Source organism: Paramisgurnus dabryanus, chromosome 13 (assembly GCF_030506205.2).
Source record: "Paramisgurnus dabryanus chromosome 13, PD_genome_1.1, whole genome shotgun sequence".
NCBI lineage: Eukaryota > Metazoa > Chordata > Actinopteri > Cypriniformes > Cobitidae > Paramisgurnus > Paramisgurnus dabryanus.
The window spans coordinates 26,013,019-26,031,575 of record NC_133349.1 but is presented as its reverse complement, the minus strand read 5'-3'; the positions used below and the strand labels follow the sequence as shown (position 1 = coordinate 26,031,575).

The 18,557-nt window shown below is 38.9% G+C and overlaps 1 protein-coding gene and 1 long non-coding RNA gene across 10 annotated transcripts in view; one reads left to right on the top strand and one right to left on the bottom strand.

Moving 5' to 3' along the window:
• The window catches only part of cobl (cordon-bleu WH2 repeat protein), a 76,911-nt gene extending 60,996 nt beyond the window's left edge, over nucleotides 1-15,915 (top strand). For 5 of the 9 annotated variants that reach the window (XM_065246228.2, XM_065246227.2, XM_073811670.1 and 2 more), the window contains 6 exons: nucleotides 4,451-4,733; nucleotides 9,645-9,763; nucleotides 9,890-11,628; nucleotides 12,454-12,570; nucleotides 14,322-14,576; nucleotides 14,795-15,915. In XM_065246228.2, the coding sequence (XP_065102300.2) occupies nucleotides 4,451-4,733; nucleotides 9,645-9,763; nucleotides 9,890-11,628; nucleotides 12,454-12,570; nucleotides 14,322-14,576; nucleotides 14,795-14,878 (2,597 nt within the window). In that variant the 3' untranslated portion in view covers nucleotides 14,879-15,915. The remainder of the gene's footprint in view (nucleotides 1-4,450; nucleotides 4,734-9,644; nucleotides 9,764-9,889; nucleotides 11,629-12,453; nucleotides 12,571-14,321; nucleotides 14,577-14,794) is intronic. The other 4 variants (XM_065246232.2, XM_065246231.2, XM_065246229.2 and 1 more) reach the window with 2 other exon arrangements.
• Nucleotides 6,446-9,098, bottom strand: LOC135775079 (uncharacterized). The gene is made up of 3 exons (XR_012334798.1): nucleotides 8,849-9,098; nucleotides 7,845-7,909; nucleotides 6,446-7,474 (listed from the first exon to the last, which is right to left on the bottom strand). It is a non-coding gene; the product is annotated as an uncharacterized lncRNA (long non-coding RNA).
• Nucleotides 15,916-18,557: the final 2,642 nt, after the last annotated feature.

Here is an 18,557-nt window from a genome sequence, read left to right as displayed (position 1 = left end):
CCCATGTAGTCAGTAGTTCACACCGCAGGATATTACAGAACTACAGTCAGTATCTGCTAATCATTTCTTGGGAATTTTTAATCAAATGCTACTTATAGCTTTTGTTAGTCACACATATAGTACATTTAGTGCTAAGTCACTCCGGATATATACAAAAAATTTAATACAAAACAACGATTAACCTCCTGGAAAGACCCGGGTAAGGTGCTTCATTTATTTTGCATGCTGGTCTGTAGATTAGATTTTTGCATGTGTTTGTAGAAAATGTGGACAGTCCTACACTAGCAATATTTTTGTAATAAAAAAATGTACTTGAAGAAGTTCATTTTCTTCATCAAACGTCTAGTTGTTTTGCTGTGTGTGTGTTTGCATGAATGGACTTGGCACCGATTGAAGCATGTGGTCACGTTTGGTTTCCCTGTAAGAGTGCATGACTCTAGATGATATTGTGTGTATTAGGGCAAGAATCTGGCGAAACTTATCCATATGAAACAATGCGAACCATTGCTCTACTGTAAGCAAGGCGATATATTGGGATATTTCTATTTTAGGAATAGAATAGGATATTGTTTTAGGAAAGCTGCCATCAAGAACACACCACCATATGTAAACCTTAGCAAAAAAATATTTTACTTGTTGTGTGAACTTGTTCCAGTGTGAGTTAAGAACCGAACTTGACCCATCTAATACTTAAGTTAGACCCGGACCTGTGCAAAACCGAGAAATGCCATAAATGTAACACCTGTTATTTGATAGCTGGACAAGGTTGGCACATAAACCACAGCACATTGCTATTAAATCAGTAAACCCGTTGTGAAAAATGTGCAGCATTCTCCTTTGTAAGTTGCTTGACATTGATGCATACAATCCATATCCATATTATTCCTCTCTAAGAGCTTAATCCACTCATTATTGCAGTGCTGTCACTGTGACGAGTGACTTTTATCTGGAGTCAGATTACATAATAAGGACTGTTTGCCCATTTGAACCTTAATAATGATTGCCTGTTCATTGCAGTGGGCTTGACATTTGCATTGCTTATTTGCTACAATCTCTATGCTCTCTGTGCAAACATTTTAGATATAAAAAATGGGAGAAAGAAAGTGTAGCGCGTGGTTGTGACTTTCAGAACAAGAGCCAGTTGTCAGGCGTCATAAAAACCAGAGGAGCGCTTAGGGGGCGTGCACATCAAAGCTTTTACGCCGGGGTATATTTTTAATTGTTTTCGATGGAAGTGCGGCATTTTTCAAAAAAGCCAGCAGCTGGCGTTTTTTTTTTCTGTGCTAAAAGCAGGCACTCTGCAGTTTTTCCCCGCTTAGTGCTGAGAGCCAAGAATAAAAATATTTAACTTTGGGTGAAAAGCTCAGCTCATCAATGTCAGTTCTCCCACAGCCCTCCAATCACAGTGGAGGAGGGGCGGGACAAATATCACAACAACCAACCGGCGCATCGTTCAACGACTGATAAACAAAGCAGAAGTATCACAGCAACCAAAGCGCTCAGCTGAAGAAAGCTGGCAGTCGGTTGAAATAAAGCTGCCAGGTTTTAGCTGCGTAAAAAAGCTTTAAGCCAAAAGTATACTCGGGATGTCCGCGTATGCGCGCCGTCCGCATGACGTCATTTTCGTCATCAGGAGGGTGCGCGGATGGCCGCGCGGACCGTCCGCGTGCAGCCCAAAATTTGAGACCGCGCGGACAGTGCGCGTACAGTCCGCGTACGACAGCGCATGCGCGTGAAAATATTTAGACAGGACAGTCCACTATAAACAATTATACAAAGGAAATAGACAGCATTTGCACACACACTATCGTTTTTCTTCTTTAACTTTTACTTCTTCCAAGAACAGAAAGCTGTGGAGCATGTTTGTTTGATTCCTGTTCTTTGTAGTCTTCTTGTTTGTTCTAAACTGTGTTTGCAATGGTGGATCAGTTACTTTTCTTCACCTATCCTAATGTTTTAATGTACTCTAAATGTCACCAAATCAGTGCTGCCCTGCCAGCCTGTTAGACTAATAATTTGAATAAGAAATCATTTGTATTGCGTATAGTGTCGAACGCGGCCATCCGCGTGTAGCCGCGGGGACTATACCCGGAAAGCTGCGCGGACGCGTGCGCGCGCGAGCCGGACGCGGAAAAAAAGTATACCCGGCGCTTTAGTGTGCACGCCCCTTACTGACTCATGGCCAGGTGTTCCTCGATCGACTCGTGTTTTACACACAATTGGCGCTTTTCCATTGCATAGTACCCCACGGTTTAGTTTAGTTTGGGTCGGGTCAGCTCACCTCACTTTGGCGTGGTTAGCTTTTCCATCGAGTTTGGTATCACTTCGCAGTGGGAGGGATTATAGGCGTGTCGTTATATTTGCGCTGCATACTGCTCTGACATCATACAAGTGAGAGTGTCGCTGTACATTCCCATTTATTTATTTCATCGCTAAAAGGGAGTTTGGGAACTTATAGCAGAGCACAGATGACAACATGTTTGCTTGAGCGCAAGCTAGCACTAAAGGTAAATCTAATCTTTACATTACAGTATTGCGATAACGCGTAGTGACGATTCTCTCAGACCAATCAGTGATCTACAGTGTTTTCGCGTCACGTTTGGTATCAGCTTGGGTCGCTTGGAACCCCAACCGAGGTGGTACGAAAAAAGTATCAGGTACTACGTACTGCACCCAATGGAAAAGCTGCCAAAAGTAAGCTGACCTGACCCAAACTAAACCAAACCGTGGGGTACTATGCAATGGAAAAGCGCCAAATGTTAATCAGACCCGGGACCCGAAGTAATTTAATTAGGACTGACCCGGACCCAACTGACCATTTACAACAGGTCTTGTACAGGTCCCGGTCCTACGTGAAGACCTTTACTATATCAATTCTGAAGTTTAGAAATAAGAAAACGAAAGAACTGCCATGATTCCTGTATAATAAAAAAAACAATATTGCGTTTTTGAGAATCGATACAGTATTGGCAAACAAAATATCCCAATAAACACATGTATCAATATTTTATAACATCCCTAGTGTGTTTAACAGACAGACTGTTCCATTAAATGTCCATTTAAATTCATAGTGTAGTGTTTTCCTTTCATCAAGCTCTTTACGATTGAATTACAGTCATCTCAAGGCCATTAGTTACAACATCTATTTTAAACATGAGGTAAACCGATATCTTAATCCATTATTCATGAATTTAAAACGTGCTTATGAAAATGTATAGTTTTTCCATCATGTTTTTAGTTGGTATTTGCAACAGGACCATGGTAACATACAGGCACACATGCAGCATGCACTGCACTGTCCACTCGATGACAGATAAATATTATGTGTTGTTTAGTTAAACAGACAGTTTAACACTGTAAGAGTGTTCTAGTTTGCATGACTGACACAGCAAAGTTCAAACAAACTGGTTAATTTCATTAGCAACACCAGTAAGTCACACAAAGCTTTGATTTTATGAATATTTCTTATGTTGTGGTATTTGATATGTCGCAGGATGCCATGTTGTGATAATCAGTATTGCATTTTTGTGTGTCTGTGTGTGTGTGTGTGTGTGTGTGTGTGTGTGTGTGTGTGTGTGTGTGTGTGTGTGTGTGTGTGTGTGTGTGTGTGTGTGTGTGTGTGTGTGTGTGTGTGTGTGTGTGTGTGTGTACACACACAAGCACATCAGCTCTCTCTGTGGTTGCAGCTGGCGTATATATGAGCTCTGCTGGGAAAGGGTTGGGAAACAGCTTGTGAGTCACAATGAATCCAGGAACAGGCCTCTCCTCAGCTTAACTGCAAAACCAAACCTTAACACACACACACGTTCACTTATAACCTGAGTTCATCCAAAGGTTTCTCCAGTAAAACCTCTTTTCTTTTAAATATTCTGAAGATGTAGCTGTTTATTAGCTGTTTTAATAGCAAATTAGCCATTTATATGTAAGCTCTGTAATTAAGACATTTGGAGTCATTTTAAAGGTTAGAATATCAGTGGATTTAAAGGTGCTGAAATCATGATGAAAGAAAGAGCAGAAAAGGGGAATAGAACAGAGTGTACCGCCGGTAAAAGAACAGGAGGGTGCACAAGCTTGTAAAGTTTCTTATAAAGTGATGTTTGGTTTATGCTTGACTTTGATCCAAGGCCGACATTCCACCTGATTTTATGTACTATTTCATTATCTTTGGTAAACAAGAAACAACTTACACTTAAAAAAGGTGCTTATTTCTGTAACGTATTACATTTTATTACACTTCCTGCCATGATGCTCGAGACGTGATAGAGATTTCCACAGCACTGATATGCAGTATACCGTCATTTCTCCTCTATCTTCTCTTTTCTGTTGTGCATGTCTACAAGCACGTTTTGGACTTATTCTTTGTACTTGGTCTGAAAGCATGGGAAGTAACTAATCTTTAGTAAGTACCATCATGACATCATTAACAATATTATATCACCTTCTCTTCCAGCCTGGTTGCATTCAGCTCATAAGTCTGAGTCAGAGAGGGCAAAAGATCAGGAAGTGGAAACGGTGTCTGTGGGCAGCTGTGAGAGCTTTGCAGACCAAGGCTACGCAGCGTCTGAGGGCATGGCTGAAGAGCCAAATCTGGTTTCTCCCCCTGAAACGATCCAGTCCGCATCACCTGTGGGCATCATCTCCCTCAATGGTGGCTCAGATGTGCCTGTGAAGCAGTTTAAAGACTCTTCCAGTGATAGCGATGAAGGCTGTGCCACCTGGGGCTCCAGACACAGGTACAAATACATACTCCTTCATCTCACCAGACCTTGATAATAAATAAAAACCTGTGGCACTATGAATACTGTCTTACAACCGGAAAATACAGCTATGACTTCAACACTTGGAACATGGTAGCAGGTTTGTTGCCAAAATTGTCCAAAATGGTCTATCATCCAGTGTTTCCCACAGACTTGGTTACCACAGACAGTTTATTTGTGCCGGCACATTTGCCAGAGGTAGTGGGTGAATAATGGGTAACTAATATGTAGTCAGGTCTGTCATTTTCGGATGCAGAGCTAAGCACAAAGTCACAGAAAATGCAGTACACACGACCACACGAAAAAGCATTTTTTTTGTCCTCAACACGCAAGTATATATATGCAAGTCAAGTACAAAAACAGGCATCAGTGTTGGAAGTGACTGGGTGTGTGTACAGAATCTGTCATGCAAGAGAGAGGAAGTGTAAAACACGCCGTGCAATTTTTATTTTGTGGCCGGTCGCCACATAAAAATGAATGTATGGGAAACACTGTATCATCTAGACCAGCTTGGTCCAGCTTGAAACCAACAACCATCTTAAAATTAACATGTCATGGCATCCAAACCTGTGTAATGTGATATGACAGGATTTCAACAAGAAGTAAAGATTTAGGGCATGATTGGATTTTATTTTTTGGATTGATTAATTCCAAAATCCAGTCGGACCTAAATACAAGTACACTCCTAAAACTCCACTCCTGAAACTAGGATGCTTTTTCAGTATCATAACATAATGCCGGGCTGTTTGCAGTGCCTTGGTCATGAGTCTCCAGTGTTGTTCCTGGAGGGCACCTGTCCTGCATATTTTCGTTCCAACCCTACTCCAGCACACCTGCCTCTATTTTTGTGATTAGCAGGTAAAGATATGTTTGCTTGGGGTTGGAACTGAAATCTGCAGGACAGGTGCCCTCCAGGATCAACAATGGAGACCCATGATCTTTCAGGAGTGGAGTTTCAGGAGTAAACTTGCATTAATGTCCGACTGGATCTTGGAGACCCATGGCCTAGGTCAGGGGTAGGCAACGTCAGTCCTGGAGTGCCGATGTCCTGCAAAGGTCTAAAGAGTCACCTGAAAACTACAGGTAGGCTAGGTTTTATCAGGGTTGGAACTTAAATCTGTAGGATGTTGGCACTCTAGGCAAAGCAACTTTCAACATGAACAACTGAAAAACGAAATAGCATCCGTTTTCATGTAGTTCAGATTTTTCACATGTCTATGAGAAACATTTCTGAAGTCATTTTTTTATTCACCACACCTAAATGACGGCTTATTGTTTGAGCTCTTAAAAAACAAATGGATCCATTGTTTTATTGCACTTTAAGTTGTCTGCTGGACAGGAATCAGACTGTCTCTCAGACAAGAGTGGAGACAGAGTATTCATATTTCTCCTGTCTGTTTATCACCATCAGATTATTCCCACAGTTCCACCAGTCTTACATTTATGCATTACCAGCCTGCCGGGTTCCTCAAGGACAGACTAGCTTTTTAAAACCTCAATTTTTTAGATGTCTAGATGTATGTGAGCAGAGCCTCGAGCAAAGCCTGCAGCTTTACTTTCAGTCTCTGCTGTAGGATTTCAAACATCTCTTAACATTCCTTCTTTATTTCAAGGGTTATTAGTTATTCCACTGTCATCTTCAAAGTTAGCATCTTTCAAACCTACACTCTAAAAATGGTTGGGTTAAAAACAACCCAATTGGCAACCCAGCGCTGGGTAAATATTGGACAGAACACATGCTGGGTTAAAGTAACCCAACACGTTGGGTAACACATTTTAACCCAGCAGGTTGGGTTGTTGAAAAAACCCAACATGTAGTCATTTTAACCATTTATGAGATTAATATTCTGGGTTTGGGTTATTCTTGCTGGGTTATTTTTATCATGTGCTTTATTGTAAATCAAGACCATTGTGAACACCAAATAAATGTTTATTTGACTTCAAAATAACTACAAACTCTTAAATTTTTACAGTTGGCAGTTGCAAAATCATTTAAAGGACTGCTTACTGACATCAAGTATAAATATATTTATTAAATATCAGAAATTATGCACATTGAAGTAACAATGTAACAGGTTGAATCAATTTGTTTGAATTTAAGACGGAATTTGTATATAAGTTAATATATAAATGAAATACTGAAATGTACATAAACAACACTGCAGCAGTGTAAGAAAATAAACAATGTAATTGTTAAATTAAAAGTAAAATCATTTACAGATGTGTAAAGTTTTTTACAGACCAGATGTTCCAAGTTTCAGAGTATGGAATGTATTTGACTAAAAATACTTCATTTATTAAAGTTACTCCTCACGAACAAAGATGTACAAAGGAACCGAACAGCAGAGGATTCATCCATTTGGAAAATGACAGACTACAGGACTTCCCATGTCTACATTGTGCACATTGCCTGGGGTATTTATTTTCAAGCACGTAAAATGCCTTTAAACCATAGACCGTAAAAAAATATGAAAGTAGTGTCCGTGACGTCACCCATTGGTTTGTGAAGAGCCTTTTTGAAGCTTAAAGTAGGCGGTGCGTGCCGTCGCCATCTTGGCCGAATTGCAGTTTAAGTCACTTCCGTATTGGCTCCATCAGAGAGACTGATAGAGAAAAAAGATTGAGAGATCTGTTGCATGTTTCCCATGGCCAGGAAATAAAGGAAAGGATTTCGAGGATTCTGTCCAGAGAAGAACTTCCACCACATTTGTTGCAATCTACAAAAGAGGAAAAAACTTTTAGTGGTCTGAACTAAATGATCAGACTTAAGTGTTTAGAAAACCATGTGGGCCAAGGGAATTATACATTCTATAAAAATTATAAGACTTTCTTTTGCATCCCTGGCCGCATTACCACCACGTGTGAGATTTTTTTCCCAAAAATGCAATGGCCTGTCATCGGTTTGCATAAGGCTTTGATGTTACACTCCTTTAATTGTTGTGCCAACAACAAAGGCTGCAAACAACACAGACTGACAAATAGGATAATCTAACTATAAAGAATAAAGTGCTGCAGATCTAAAATGCAGCAGATAATTAAGACATTCCCAATACATTTTAAATAGGAGTTATTAAATGTTATACTTACTGGCTGAAGTTGTATGAAGGTCTTGCTAGCCTCATTAATGGATGGACATAAAAACTCTGCACACTCTAGAAAAAAAGAATGGGAAAACAACATCACATCTGATCTCTGCTAAAAACATAACATCTCTGATACAGTATCAGCCACAGATAAGAGGGTTGGTCAATATAAACTTGAAATCACAGGAGACAACCCAAGAATATTATTAAATTAATATAAAATAGTAACTAAATACGACGCAATAACACATCTTCATTCATATAACATATATAAATGTTTGTTAAACTGTACACGCAGCCTCCGTCTTGGTGACAAATACGTTTATGTTTTCAAGTTCATGTCCAAACACTTAAATTATTGTTTCATTTTAAAAGAGAGGACCAAGCAATATACATATTAGACACCGGTTCTTGGAAATGCTGTTGCGTTTTCATTTATCGACGAGTTACCTGCCGTACCGACGGTGAAATGAATGTGCTGCTTGTCCCTGCCTCTCAGTGACAGAGTAGACGCCGGCTCCGCAATTCTCCGCCGCCGGTTAAGTTAACTTGTGCTCGCGCCTCGCGGTCTGTCTTTCCATATCGAATGACAAGAAAGCAACTCGTTTGTCATCAAATTTAATGTAATAGTGTCGCTATTGCTAAGCTGGGAAAACTATGCGCGTGTGTGACACAAAAAGCCGAATTGGGGTTGCGGAGGTCGACTCGGTACCGGTTTTGACTCGCTTTGTTAAAGGCTTACAGAAATTGTCATGAGTTAACGTAATCAACCGTATGATGGGGATTTTGTAACATCGATTTTATTAATTTTATTAGTATGCCATATTAAACATCTTAGAGAACGATTATTCGAGTCAATTTGTGTAAATGGCGATCTGAGGTAACAGTCGTCATTCCTCTAAATTACACCCGTCGTCTTAGTCTGTATAAATTAACACGTTGCTGTCTCGCAAAATGTTATAATCTTGTTTATATTCATGAAATGTTCACAAAAACATATAAACTTACCTTGAAACAACTGCTTCCAGTGACTCTGTCCTTTCACAACGACCGTTGCTGAGCACATTCAAACATCAAAGGCGCGAAGCACGTGAGTCTCTTCAAACAACCCAGCATAATAACCCAGCAGTTTTAACCCAACAACCAGAAAACTGAAACTACCCAAAAAGTGTTTAAAATGTTAAAAAATAACCCAGCAAAACAACCCAACAGACTCAACCCAGCATTTTGGGTTAAAAAATAACCCAGCCATTTTTAGAGTGTAGATTTTGAAACCCTAATCCCTATGTTTCACAAAGTTCAAAGGCTGTATTTAGAGTTTTAAGAAGTCCAGGACTCAAATACAGCACTGACAGTCGTATTCTGGTGCAGTGTGAATCTAGATTTCATGGTATTCACTGAAGACAGGTGAAATCCTTATTGTGGATAAAAAGACTTTAAAACCTCTATGAGCCCAGGACAAAAAGATGTCCCTTATTAATGTAGATCTTATTGAGGCAATTGCCAGGACTAGGCCTTGGTTATATTATGACATTTAAATAGTTTTAACAATCAAACCTTTCAAAAAATAACTTGATAATTTAACAAAACAATGGCACTGATATATGTTAAGATATGTCAGTACAAGGTGTTTTTAAATTAAGGCAGCTCAAAGAATAAGCCCTGTCTGGGAAACCACCCCATAGTATAATTCAGAGATTTATTTTCGTCCATCTGATATTTCTTTTACACAAAGTATTAGCATGACACTTTCTTGCTTTTCATAAAACTGCCAGCTAACGTGTTTTTTTACTTCTCATGCAAGTACTGGGAATATACAGCGAGGACATCAGCCAATCAAGAGACAGAACAGTTATGAGGAGGATCCAGAGATCACAGCTCAGATTCACCTGACTTTAGCCGCTTTAGATGCAAATCTAGCTGGTGAGTTACTTTGATAGAGAACAGAAGAAAGAAATAACGATTTCAGCTTTTTCAAAAGTCTTGTTTTCTAATGGAACAAGACTTCCATCCTGTAAACAAGCCTATTTATTTTTTCTTGTATATTAGACATGAATCAGTCAGATGGAGGATCTATGTTTGTGAATGATGAAATCCCAGTGTCTGTTGTCGACATGGACATTCCAGTTACAACTATCGATGAAGTTCCTACTGACGACACATCCAGCAAGAAGGAGCGTTTGGTGACAGCATCGGCCAGCACTTCAAACATTACCAAACAATCACGCACACTATATGAGGCTATTCAAAACAAAAACAACAATGCCAGTCTGACAGCGAAGAAAGTGAGTCAATCTTCAGGCATTCAGAAGCAGTTACAAGATCCTAAGCTTATGAAAAACACGAGTCCGTCTCCAGACAACCAGAAGCAGTTGCAAGAGCCGAAGCCCAGTGACAGTAAGGAACAGAAGTTTGTCTTGAACCATGACACTAAGGGTAAAGCTAAAACTGAAGGACTAAATGGTCAGAATAACACTGTATCGCAAAAGCCTCAAAGTCCAGTTGTGCGTCCTACTGTTCAAAGCATTCAGAAGGTTCCTGATGACAAACTTAAATCCTTACCTGTGGTCCGAAAGCTTAGCACAGAGAGGATGCCTGTTAACGCAGCAATGCACGGTAAGATCACCCAGAGCTCGGTCTCACGGTTTGGAATGAAAACTTTTGTAGTAGTCCCTCCCAAACCGACTGTGTCCCATACTCAAAAGCCTGCAGGTTCTCTAGTCGTGGGTGCCATTAAGATCGACGAACAAGGAAACATGGTTACACGGAGACAGATTAACACCGCCCCAGAGAAACACGGCAGCCATGAAGAGGTCACTAATGTGAAGAGAGAATCCTCCCCAGGACAAGCCAAAGCTTTCTGGAACTTGGCAGAGAAACAAGACCAATCAACGATGGCCAAACAAGGACCCACGGTAAAGAACAGAGATACTGATGGGATCAAGCCCTCGTCTGTATCAGCACCCTTTAAAATTTCAGAGAAATCACACTTTGAGGAAACATCCAAAGAGGTGATTATATTAGAAAGGAAATCCACACCTGTGGTGGCAAATAAGCCTTCATTTCCTGTGGAAAATCCAGGTGAAGGTCGAGATCTCTCTTTTTTGAAACCTTCCAGAAGAACATCCAGCCAGTATGTAGCTTCTGCCATTGCTAAAAACCATAGCATTCCCAGTGCTAAAATTCATACCATTCAGGAGCCACACGAGTCTGTGGGTAGGGTTCAAAAACTACCTTTCAATCAAACATTCAAGAATGAGAGTATACCTACTAACACACCTTCGGTGGGTTTTTACAAACCTGCAACCACCTTAAAACCAACAGAACGTTCAACAGGACCTAAACGCTCGCAAAGTTACCCCAGTTATGTTGCGGAAAAGGTGGTGATTTCGGAAAACTTCAGCAGTGTTGAAGAAGAAACTTTTCTTGGAGTAGACAAAACCAAATCATTGGACTTACATTCTACAAATAAAGTCCAGTCTTTAACTCAAAAATCTGCCCACATTAAACCCATTAAATCCTTCTCTGAAGAAGCAACATCCATCAGCAGGTTTCCAGACACCTCCTTTCCTCGACAGATGCCAACAGACTCCACACGTCCACCGCTAGGGAATAAGTTGGAAGTACACAAATCTGAGCTTTCGTCAGAACCCACCCCGGGTAACATGTTCGGATCAGTAAAGAAGTTTAAACCTGTTATTTTCAAGCCTGTCCAGAAGGATGTTTCTCTTCATGGTTCACTAATGGAGGCCATTCAGTCTGGAGAGGGGATTGAACGCCTTAAAAAGGTAAACTATGAAATACAGCATGTATCTTAGGCCCTGTCCACACGACATGGTTTTTTTTTTAAACCGCAGCTTGTCGCAGCCAACATGTGAAGTTCCAAGTTCGATTCCCGGCTTTGTTTTGTAGCTTATCTGTTCAAATTATAGCCTTACATTTCAGCATAACTAGGGGTTTGGCCACTTGAGTGAAGTGTGAACTGCTGCTGCTATCACTACCATTGAGCTAGGCTAGCGTGGTTTCAGCAAACAGGCACCTCAGCTCCACTCACGTTCCGCCTCTTTGGCCATTTTCGGATATCCTTGAATGATGCGTGGTGGAGCGCTTGCTAAGATGGCGACAGCAGAATCTGCTTACTTTAGGCTTCAAAAGTGCTCTTCAGAAATCTAAGAGTGACGTCATGGACAAAATCCGAACGTTTTTGAAAACTCCTGCCAGGGTGAATTTTTTTCAGAAACTTAGCTTGCAGTGTTGTGTAACTGGTGAAACCAGAGATATTGGCCTGTGTTGTCGGTGTGCACGGTTGTTATCTCCTTTGTTTGATGCCAGATTGTGCCTTTATGGTTACGGTTATATTGCCCTCTGTTGGTTTGGCATGTTATTGACAGCGTTTAATATCTTGTTATAGCGTTTTCATGTGGATATTTTTTGTAAACTGTGCTTGTGTGGACAGTACTTTTTTAAGTAAAAATGAGGTAAAAATCTGCTTAAAAGAAAATGTGTGTACATGTGGACTTGGCCTTATTGTGCAATCAAAGTCAAGGCAATAGTTTTTGTAATATATTTTTACACAATATAGCAGTGTTGTTTTCTTACTTGTTTGTGTCCAGGTATCTCCTTCTAGCAATAGCACTATTAAGAAGCCTTCCTTTGGTGATGCAGAGAATGAGCGCTCAGCCCTTCTGTCTGCAATAAGAGCTTCTACCAACACTTCCAGACTAAAGAAGGTAAGCTAAAAGACATGGGACATTACATGTTTGCTATATGGATTGAACTTAAAGGGATAGTTCGGCCGAAAATTATATTAAACCCATGATTTATTCACCCCCAAGCTGTCCGAGATGCATATGTCCATAATTTTAATGGACTACACATTTTCCGTTATTTTAGAAAATGTTTTAGATCTTTCAGTTAATCAAATGTAAAGTTACGGGGTACACGTCCAAAAAATGTGCATCCATCCTTCACAATATAAATCCAAATGGCTCCACGATGATAAATAAAGGCCTTCTGAGGGTAATACATGCCGTTTTGTTGTAGAAATATCCAAATGTAAACTTTATAAACAAAAATAACTAGCTTCCGGTTAACGCCACGTTACCATCTCATGTGTTTAACAATTGCGATCTTAACCAAAGTAATTTAACAGCGTTATGTATAAACTACTGTAATAAACTACCATCTGTCAAGCGTCGTCTTGCGTTGACAAGTCCACAGTCTTTTTGGGGGGCTTTACCATTTTGAGTCTTGGTTTTGGGCTCAGCTCATAAAGCGATTACGTTTTTGGAGTTAATAAATTGAGAAGGTGCGGGACGCGATATTTTAGTCTCATTTTTAATGTAAAGCATTTGGATTTATTTAGGTTTATTTTGGGCTTGTTCTTGTTTGCTGTTTTTTGTGCAAGATCTGGCAACACAAAAAGTAAATGCCCAACAAGTGGTTGATCAGTTCTGTACACACTGCGCTGAATTTCTGTAAATGCGGATGTAACTACCTGCATTTTGACAGTGTTGGGAAAGTTCACAGTTCACAAATTTTAAAATGAACTAGTTCAGTTCATAGTTCATATTTCAAAATTTTGAACTAGTTCACAGTTCCAAAAATGAACTAATTTATAGTTCTTTTTTCCCATATTATTTAAAAAAAATTATTGCCATTATAGCCCATATAGAACCACAGACAGCAATTATTTTACAACTACCGGAAGGTAGTTATTTTCGTTAATAAAGTTCTAAATATGGATATTTCTACAACAACAACGCACGGATTACCCTCAGAAGACCTTTGTTTATCATCCTGGAGCAGTTTGGATTTATTTTGTGAAGGATGGACGCACTTTTTTTGGACTTGAAGGTCGTGGGCCGCGTAACATTTCATTTAATCAACTGAAAGATCTAAAACATTTTCTAAAATATCCGAAAATGTGTTTGTCTGAAAAACGATGGACATATGCAACTCGGACAGCTTGGGGGTGAGTAAATCATGGGTTTAATATCATTTTTGGCCGAACTATCCCTTTAAGTTGGGTGACAAATACATCCTGTGGCATAGTATTGCTAAAACATTATTTGCATTTCTTGAGTTTTTAATACTGAATGGCCCTGAAGGACCATGATATTACTTGACAAGTGCAGTTTTCTGCCCTATGTTGACATATTTTCTGTTGAAATAGGACATTTGGGTTGGACAAAAGTTAATATAAGACAGACAACTGGTACGTCACAGCAGTGAACTGTTTACTACTTGCCCCTGGTTTCAAGGGAAGGATTGAGAAGTGGACACAAATATGTGTAGTGCAACATGCGTCATCTGTAGTTTTTCATTATGTCCAGTCCCGCCCAAACTTGCTTTCTAATATTTGTACAAATTTGGTGTATACTATTTAAGAGTATGAAATACTCCATTGTTAATTTCACAAAGGACAAACTCTGATTTATCATGTAGCTTTGATGTGCCACTTCATTGTTGCTACTTTTAGACCAAATCTGAAGCGGCTAAGGAGCTGGAGCAGTTCAGGACGACTGAGGAGGACAGAAACATCCAGAGAGATAATATCTCACCTCCTCCCATCTCTCCTCCTGCATTTGTGCCACCCCCACCTCCAGCCTTTTGTCCTCCCCCACCTCCAACCAAGCCGCCTCTGGCGTTGCCTGCCGGGGGGAACCCAGAGGCGACCCGTGAGGCTCTTCTGGAGGCCATTCGCTCTGGCTCAGGAGCCCAGGGTTTGAGGAAGGTAAGAGGCTGAACATTAATTGCTTTCAAATGATACTTCATAGAAGTGTTATGTACAAGTGAAAACGAAAAAAAAAAGTTTGAAAGCATGTTTTCAATAAAACATTTTCAATATGTTTTTTAAGGTGTTACAGCAAAAATGACATGAGACATTTGAATTTGATTTGTTCAGAACCTCATGATCACTATGCAGATTTTCCTTTTTTTTTTATTTTACAGGTCCCTGTAACACAGACAAGGAGGAAAGTAAACGGAAAGCTTGGCACTGTTCAGGCAACATCGGCACTTTCTCACGGACACTAGAAACTTTCGCTGGATCACCGTTTGGGTTTCCAGGAACCCAGAGCCAAATCTGGTGTTGTATCATTTATGCTAATGCTGTTGCAGATAATGCTTACACAGCCTTCTTTATTTAAAGTGATGTGCTGCTTTAAATCCGTGCCAATAATTATTTGCTTAGTTTTGGGCACTTTATGTTCTGCTACTTGCATTCTGATGATGATATTGCAATATTGCTTGGCACTCGATATTGCTTTTTTCCTGCATGTCTGCCTGACTACTACTGTATATCTTTATCAGTATTTTACCTGAATATATTATGCAGGTATTTTCTGTTGTATCACAGTATAAGGTGGTGTGCTGCACAATTCAATCCACCTGCCAATCACGAGGATCTTTGGCAAGGTGCTGGTGTTTTTTTAAGCTACAGTAGATGGTTAGTGTCACAGTTCAAGGTTTGTTATAATGTTATTTTTCTTTAGGCTTTTCATCCCAATGCTTTCAGAATGAGCATATGCTAATCCACTTGTAATAATAAATAGTAGACTGTAAACTACAGACATGATGATTTAAATAGGTTAGGCATTACAGATACATATGCCATATGTTTAAATACTTTCAAATCATTCTGTAAGACATTACTGTATTTTGAAAAACGTTTTTTTTGCCTTATAGATGGTGTATGATATGATTCGACATCATTAAAATGTAATCAATGCCTATTCAGTAAGCTGCTGAAGCTGTTATGTGCTTCAGCTTTACTTTATGCCATTGGAGAATCGTACACTACAACGCAGTAAATTGTTTAATATATTTACACAGGTTGTAAATCTTTTTGTTGTTGTTATTTACTATTTAGACTATATGAGAGATCTTTATGGTTGTAATATTGAATTTATTACATGTGTAAACAAAAGCTGAAAGTTGTATATTTTTTAAAAGTTTACTTTAAACTAATATAATGTTCACTATACTGTCACACTATAGCGAGAGATTTTTTATGATTTTGTAATGTAAAAATTCAAAGTTGTTTTTGCTTTTTTGATTGCAGCTCTAATTGATTCCAAGTTGTAAATCAATAAACTATTTTTAGAAATGTTTATATGACATCCAGTTATTTTGAGAAAGGCTCAATGCGAACTATTTATAATAAATGCATTCATGAAGGATTAACATTACTGAACAGTTTTTATTTTTTGTTTAGAAACTGTATTTGCATTTCCATTGCTCTTCAATTTGTGCAAATTGAAATAGCGAATTAAAAATTATATAAATTGCCATAAATCGCAAAAAGTTTTTACTCTCTGTGATAGAGTAAAATAGGCATCCTGCGGCGCGCAGGAAATGTGCGAGTTAAAAAATATTTATATTCACCGCGTTAACCAATCAGAAGCTTGCTCTAGTAGTGACGTGATTACTGGAAACGAGCGGAGTCGCAGAAGCCCCCCCTTTGAACCAAATTTACGCGTGAATGTCCCGATTGACTATAATTGCACATGAATGAAGCGAGTAGACTCAAAATGTTCAAGCATCCAACTAGGCATGCACCGATACCACTTTTTTGGAATATGAGTACGAGTATGAGTACTTGCATTTCAGTACTTGCCGATACCGATACCGAGTACTTGATAAAAAACATGATTTAAATTTACAGGTAACAGCTTTAGTCATATAATTTAACATAAAAACAAAGGACTAGTTTTCCAGTTTGTTCTAAACTCTGCCTCTTTGGACAACACAAGAGGCATTAACCCCTTACACGCCGCTCAAACATAGACATTTCTCAAACCGTGGTATCGATTCCAGGTATCGGGGGACTTTTAACGAATACTTTAGGAAATGTGGTATCGAGGCCGATACCAGTATCGGTATCGGTGCATCCCTACATCCAACCACACGTGAATAGGGCATTTTTTCCGCCTCTACCGCGGCTGGTGTGAATGCCACATGAGAGTTAAAAAAGGAATATATCTTAAAACTGCAATGAAGACATTTTTTTTGTTTTTACAGGTCACCTGACGTGCGTTAAAGTCACATGATCATTCTTTAAATATGGCGTGGTATGTTTAGTTGGAAAAAGACACAAGAAGTGTTTTCGATTTTTTCCGTCACAATAACCCACAAGCGCATGATATCAAAATACAGCAAGAGGGATTTGGTAATCGACTGTCCTGAATGTTTTCGAGTCGCTCTCGCAGTATTTTGATGTCATCCGCATGTCATATAAAGTCAAACACACACGTCGTCATGGTTTTTGGAATTACATCATTTAGCAATAGTTTTTTTTTTGCTTAAAAAATAACGCTAAAGTTTTGCGCAAATTTTTAATGGAAACGCAGCTACTGTCACTGTTTAGTCTCTACACTTTAGGCATTACTTTTATTTTGTAATGTTTGTAGCAATGAGCTTTTGAACTTCAAGAAATGTACAAAACGAAGGCACTAAGCTGCAAGGGCATAAAAGGCACAAAAAATAAAAAAACACCAAATAAAATGTGTATTTCCTCCCAGAACTAACTTAAAAACATAATTCAAGCATTATGATATGGTTCTTCTTGCTTTAACATGTTTATGCTGTAAACACTAGTGTAGTACCAAAAACATTGTCCTAAGGTTTTAAAGGTTCACCTCCAGTCTTGACCTCAACTACAGTGGTAGAAATATAATTTGTCATTAAGTGTTAATACTCTTTCAAATAGTTTTATAACAGCATACATAACATTAAGTATAATATTTTGAGGTGTCTGTTGCATTTTGTTAAGGTATTTAAAATTATTTGACAGTATTAACACTTTATGGCATTTACAGTTTAATGTAATGTTCACCCATAAAGCTAGGTGTTTCTTAAGTTTGATAATTATTCTGCTATGTCATGTTTATGACAAGTTATGATGTATTGGTTTATGTCAAGTTGTTATAACGAAAATATTTCAAACAAGGTCATCTTTGCTTTAAAAATGACATAATTGAACAAATTACACTTAATGACAGTTGTCATAAATGTGCATAAAATCTTTTTCATGTTCATGATACATGTCATGTCAATCTTATGAATACCCCTTCAAGTAAAGTGTTACCAAATGTGACTTTTTGGACTGGAAGCATTATTATGATTTTACAATCTGACAACCGTGATCTACTTTGCAAGACTTTTGTAATACTTCAGATTTTCTGTGTAAGAACCTTTGAGATTTTTGTCTTTATCAGCATGGTTCACAATATTGGATCATTTTAAAGCTATGCTTCCAAGGCTTGAAAAAGTCACAGAATTGATAAATCCTAAAGAGATTTCTGTAGCGAATATCATTTTTCTAGTTATGTTCAGCTCCAAAATATTTTATTAGCAAGAATTTTGTCTTTGACAGTGCTTGAAGGACTGCTGATTCTTAATTTTGTATTTAAGTCCCTACAGACCGCCGTTTTATCCTCATGCCTAACATGAAGTTGTTTGCCATCTGATGAGACCCTACAGGCAACTTCGATGTGGACCAGGTTTGTATTCATATTTGATGTATGCCATACTTATACTGCCATTCAGGTTTAGGTCACAACATCTTTGGTACAGGTCGTGCCCATGCAGACATCTATCAGGTGTAACTAAGCAAGGGGTTATGAGGTCATCTAAAAGGTAGTGACTTGATTACGGGCAATGAGCTGATTCATTTGACTTCAAATGCATGACTGCATCAACTCTCTCATCTCAC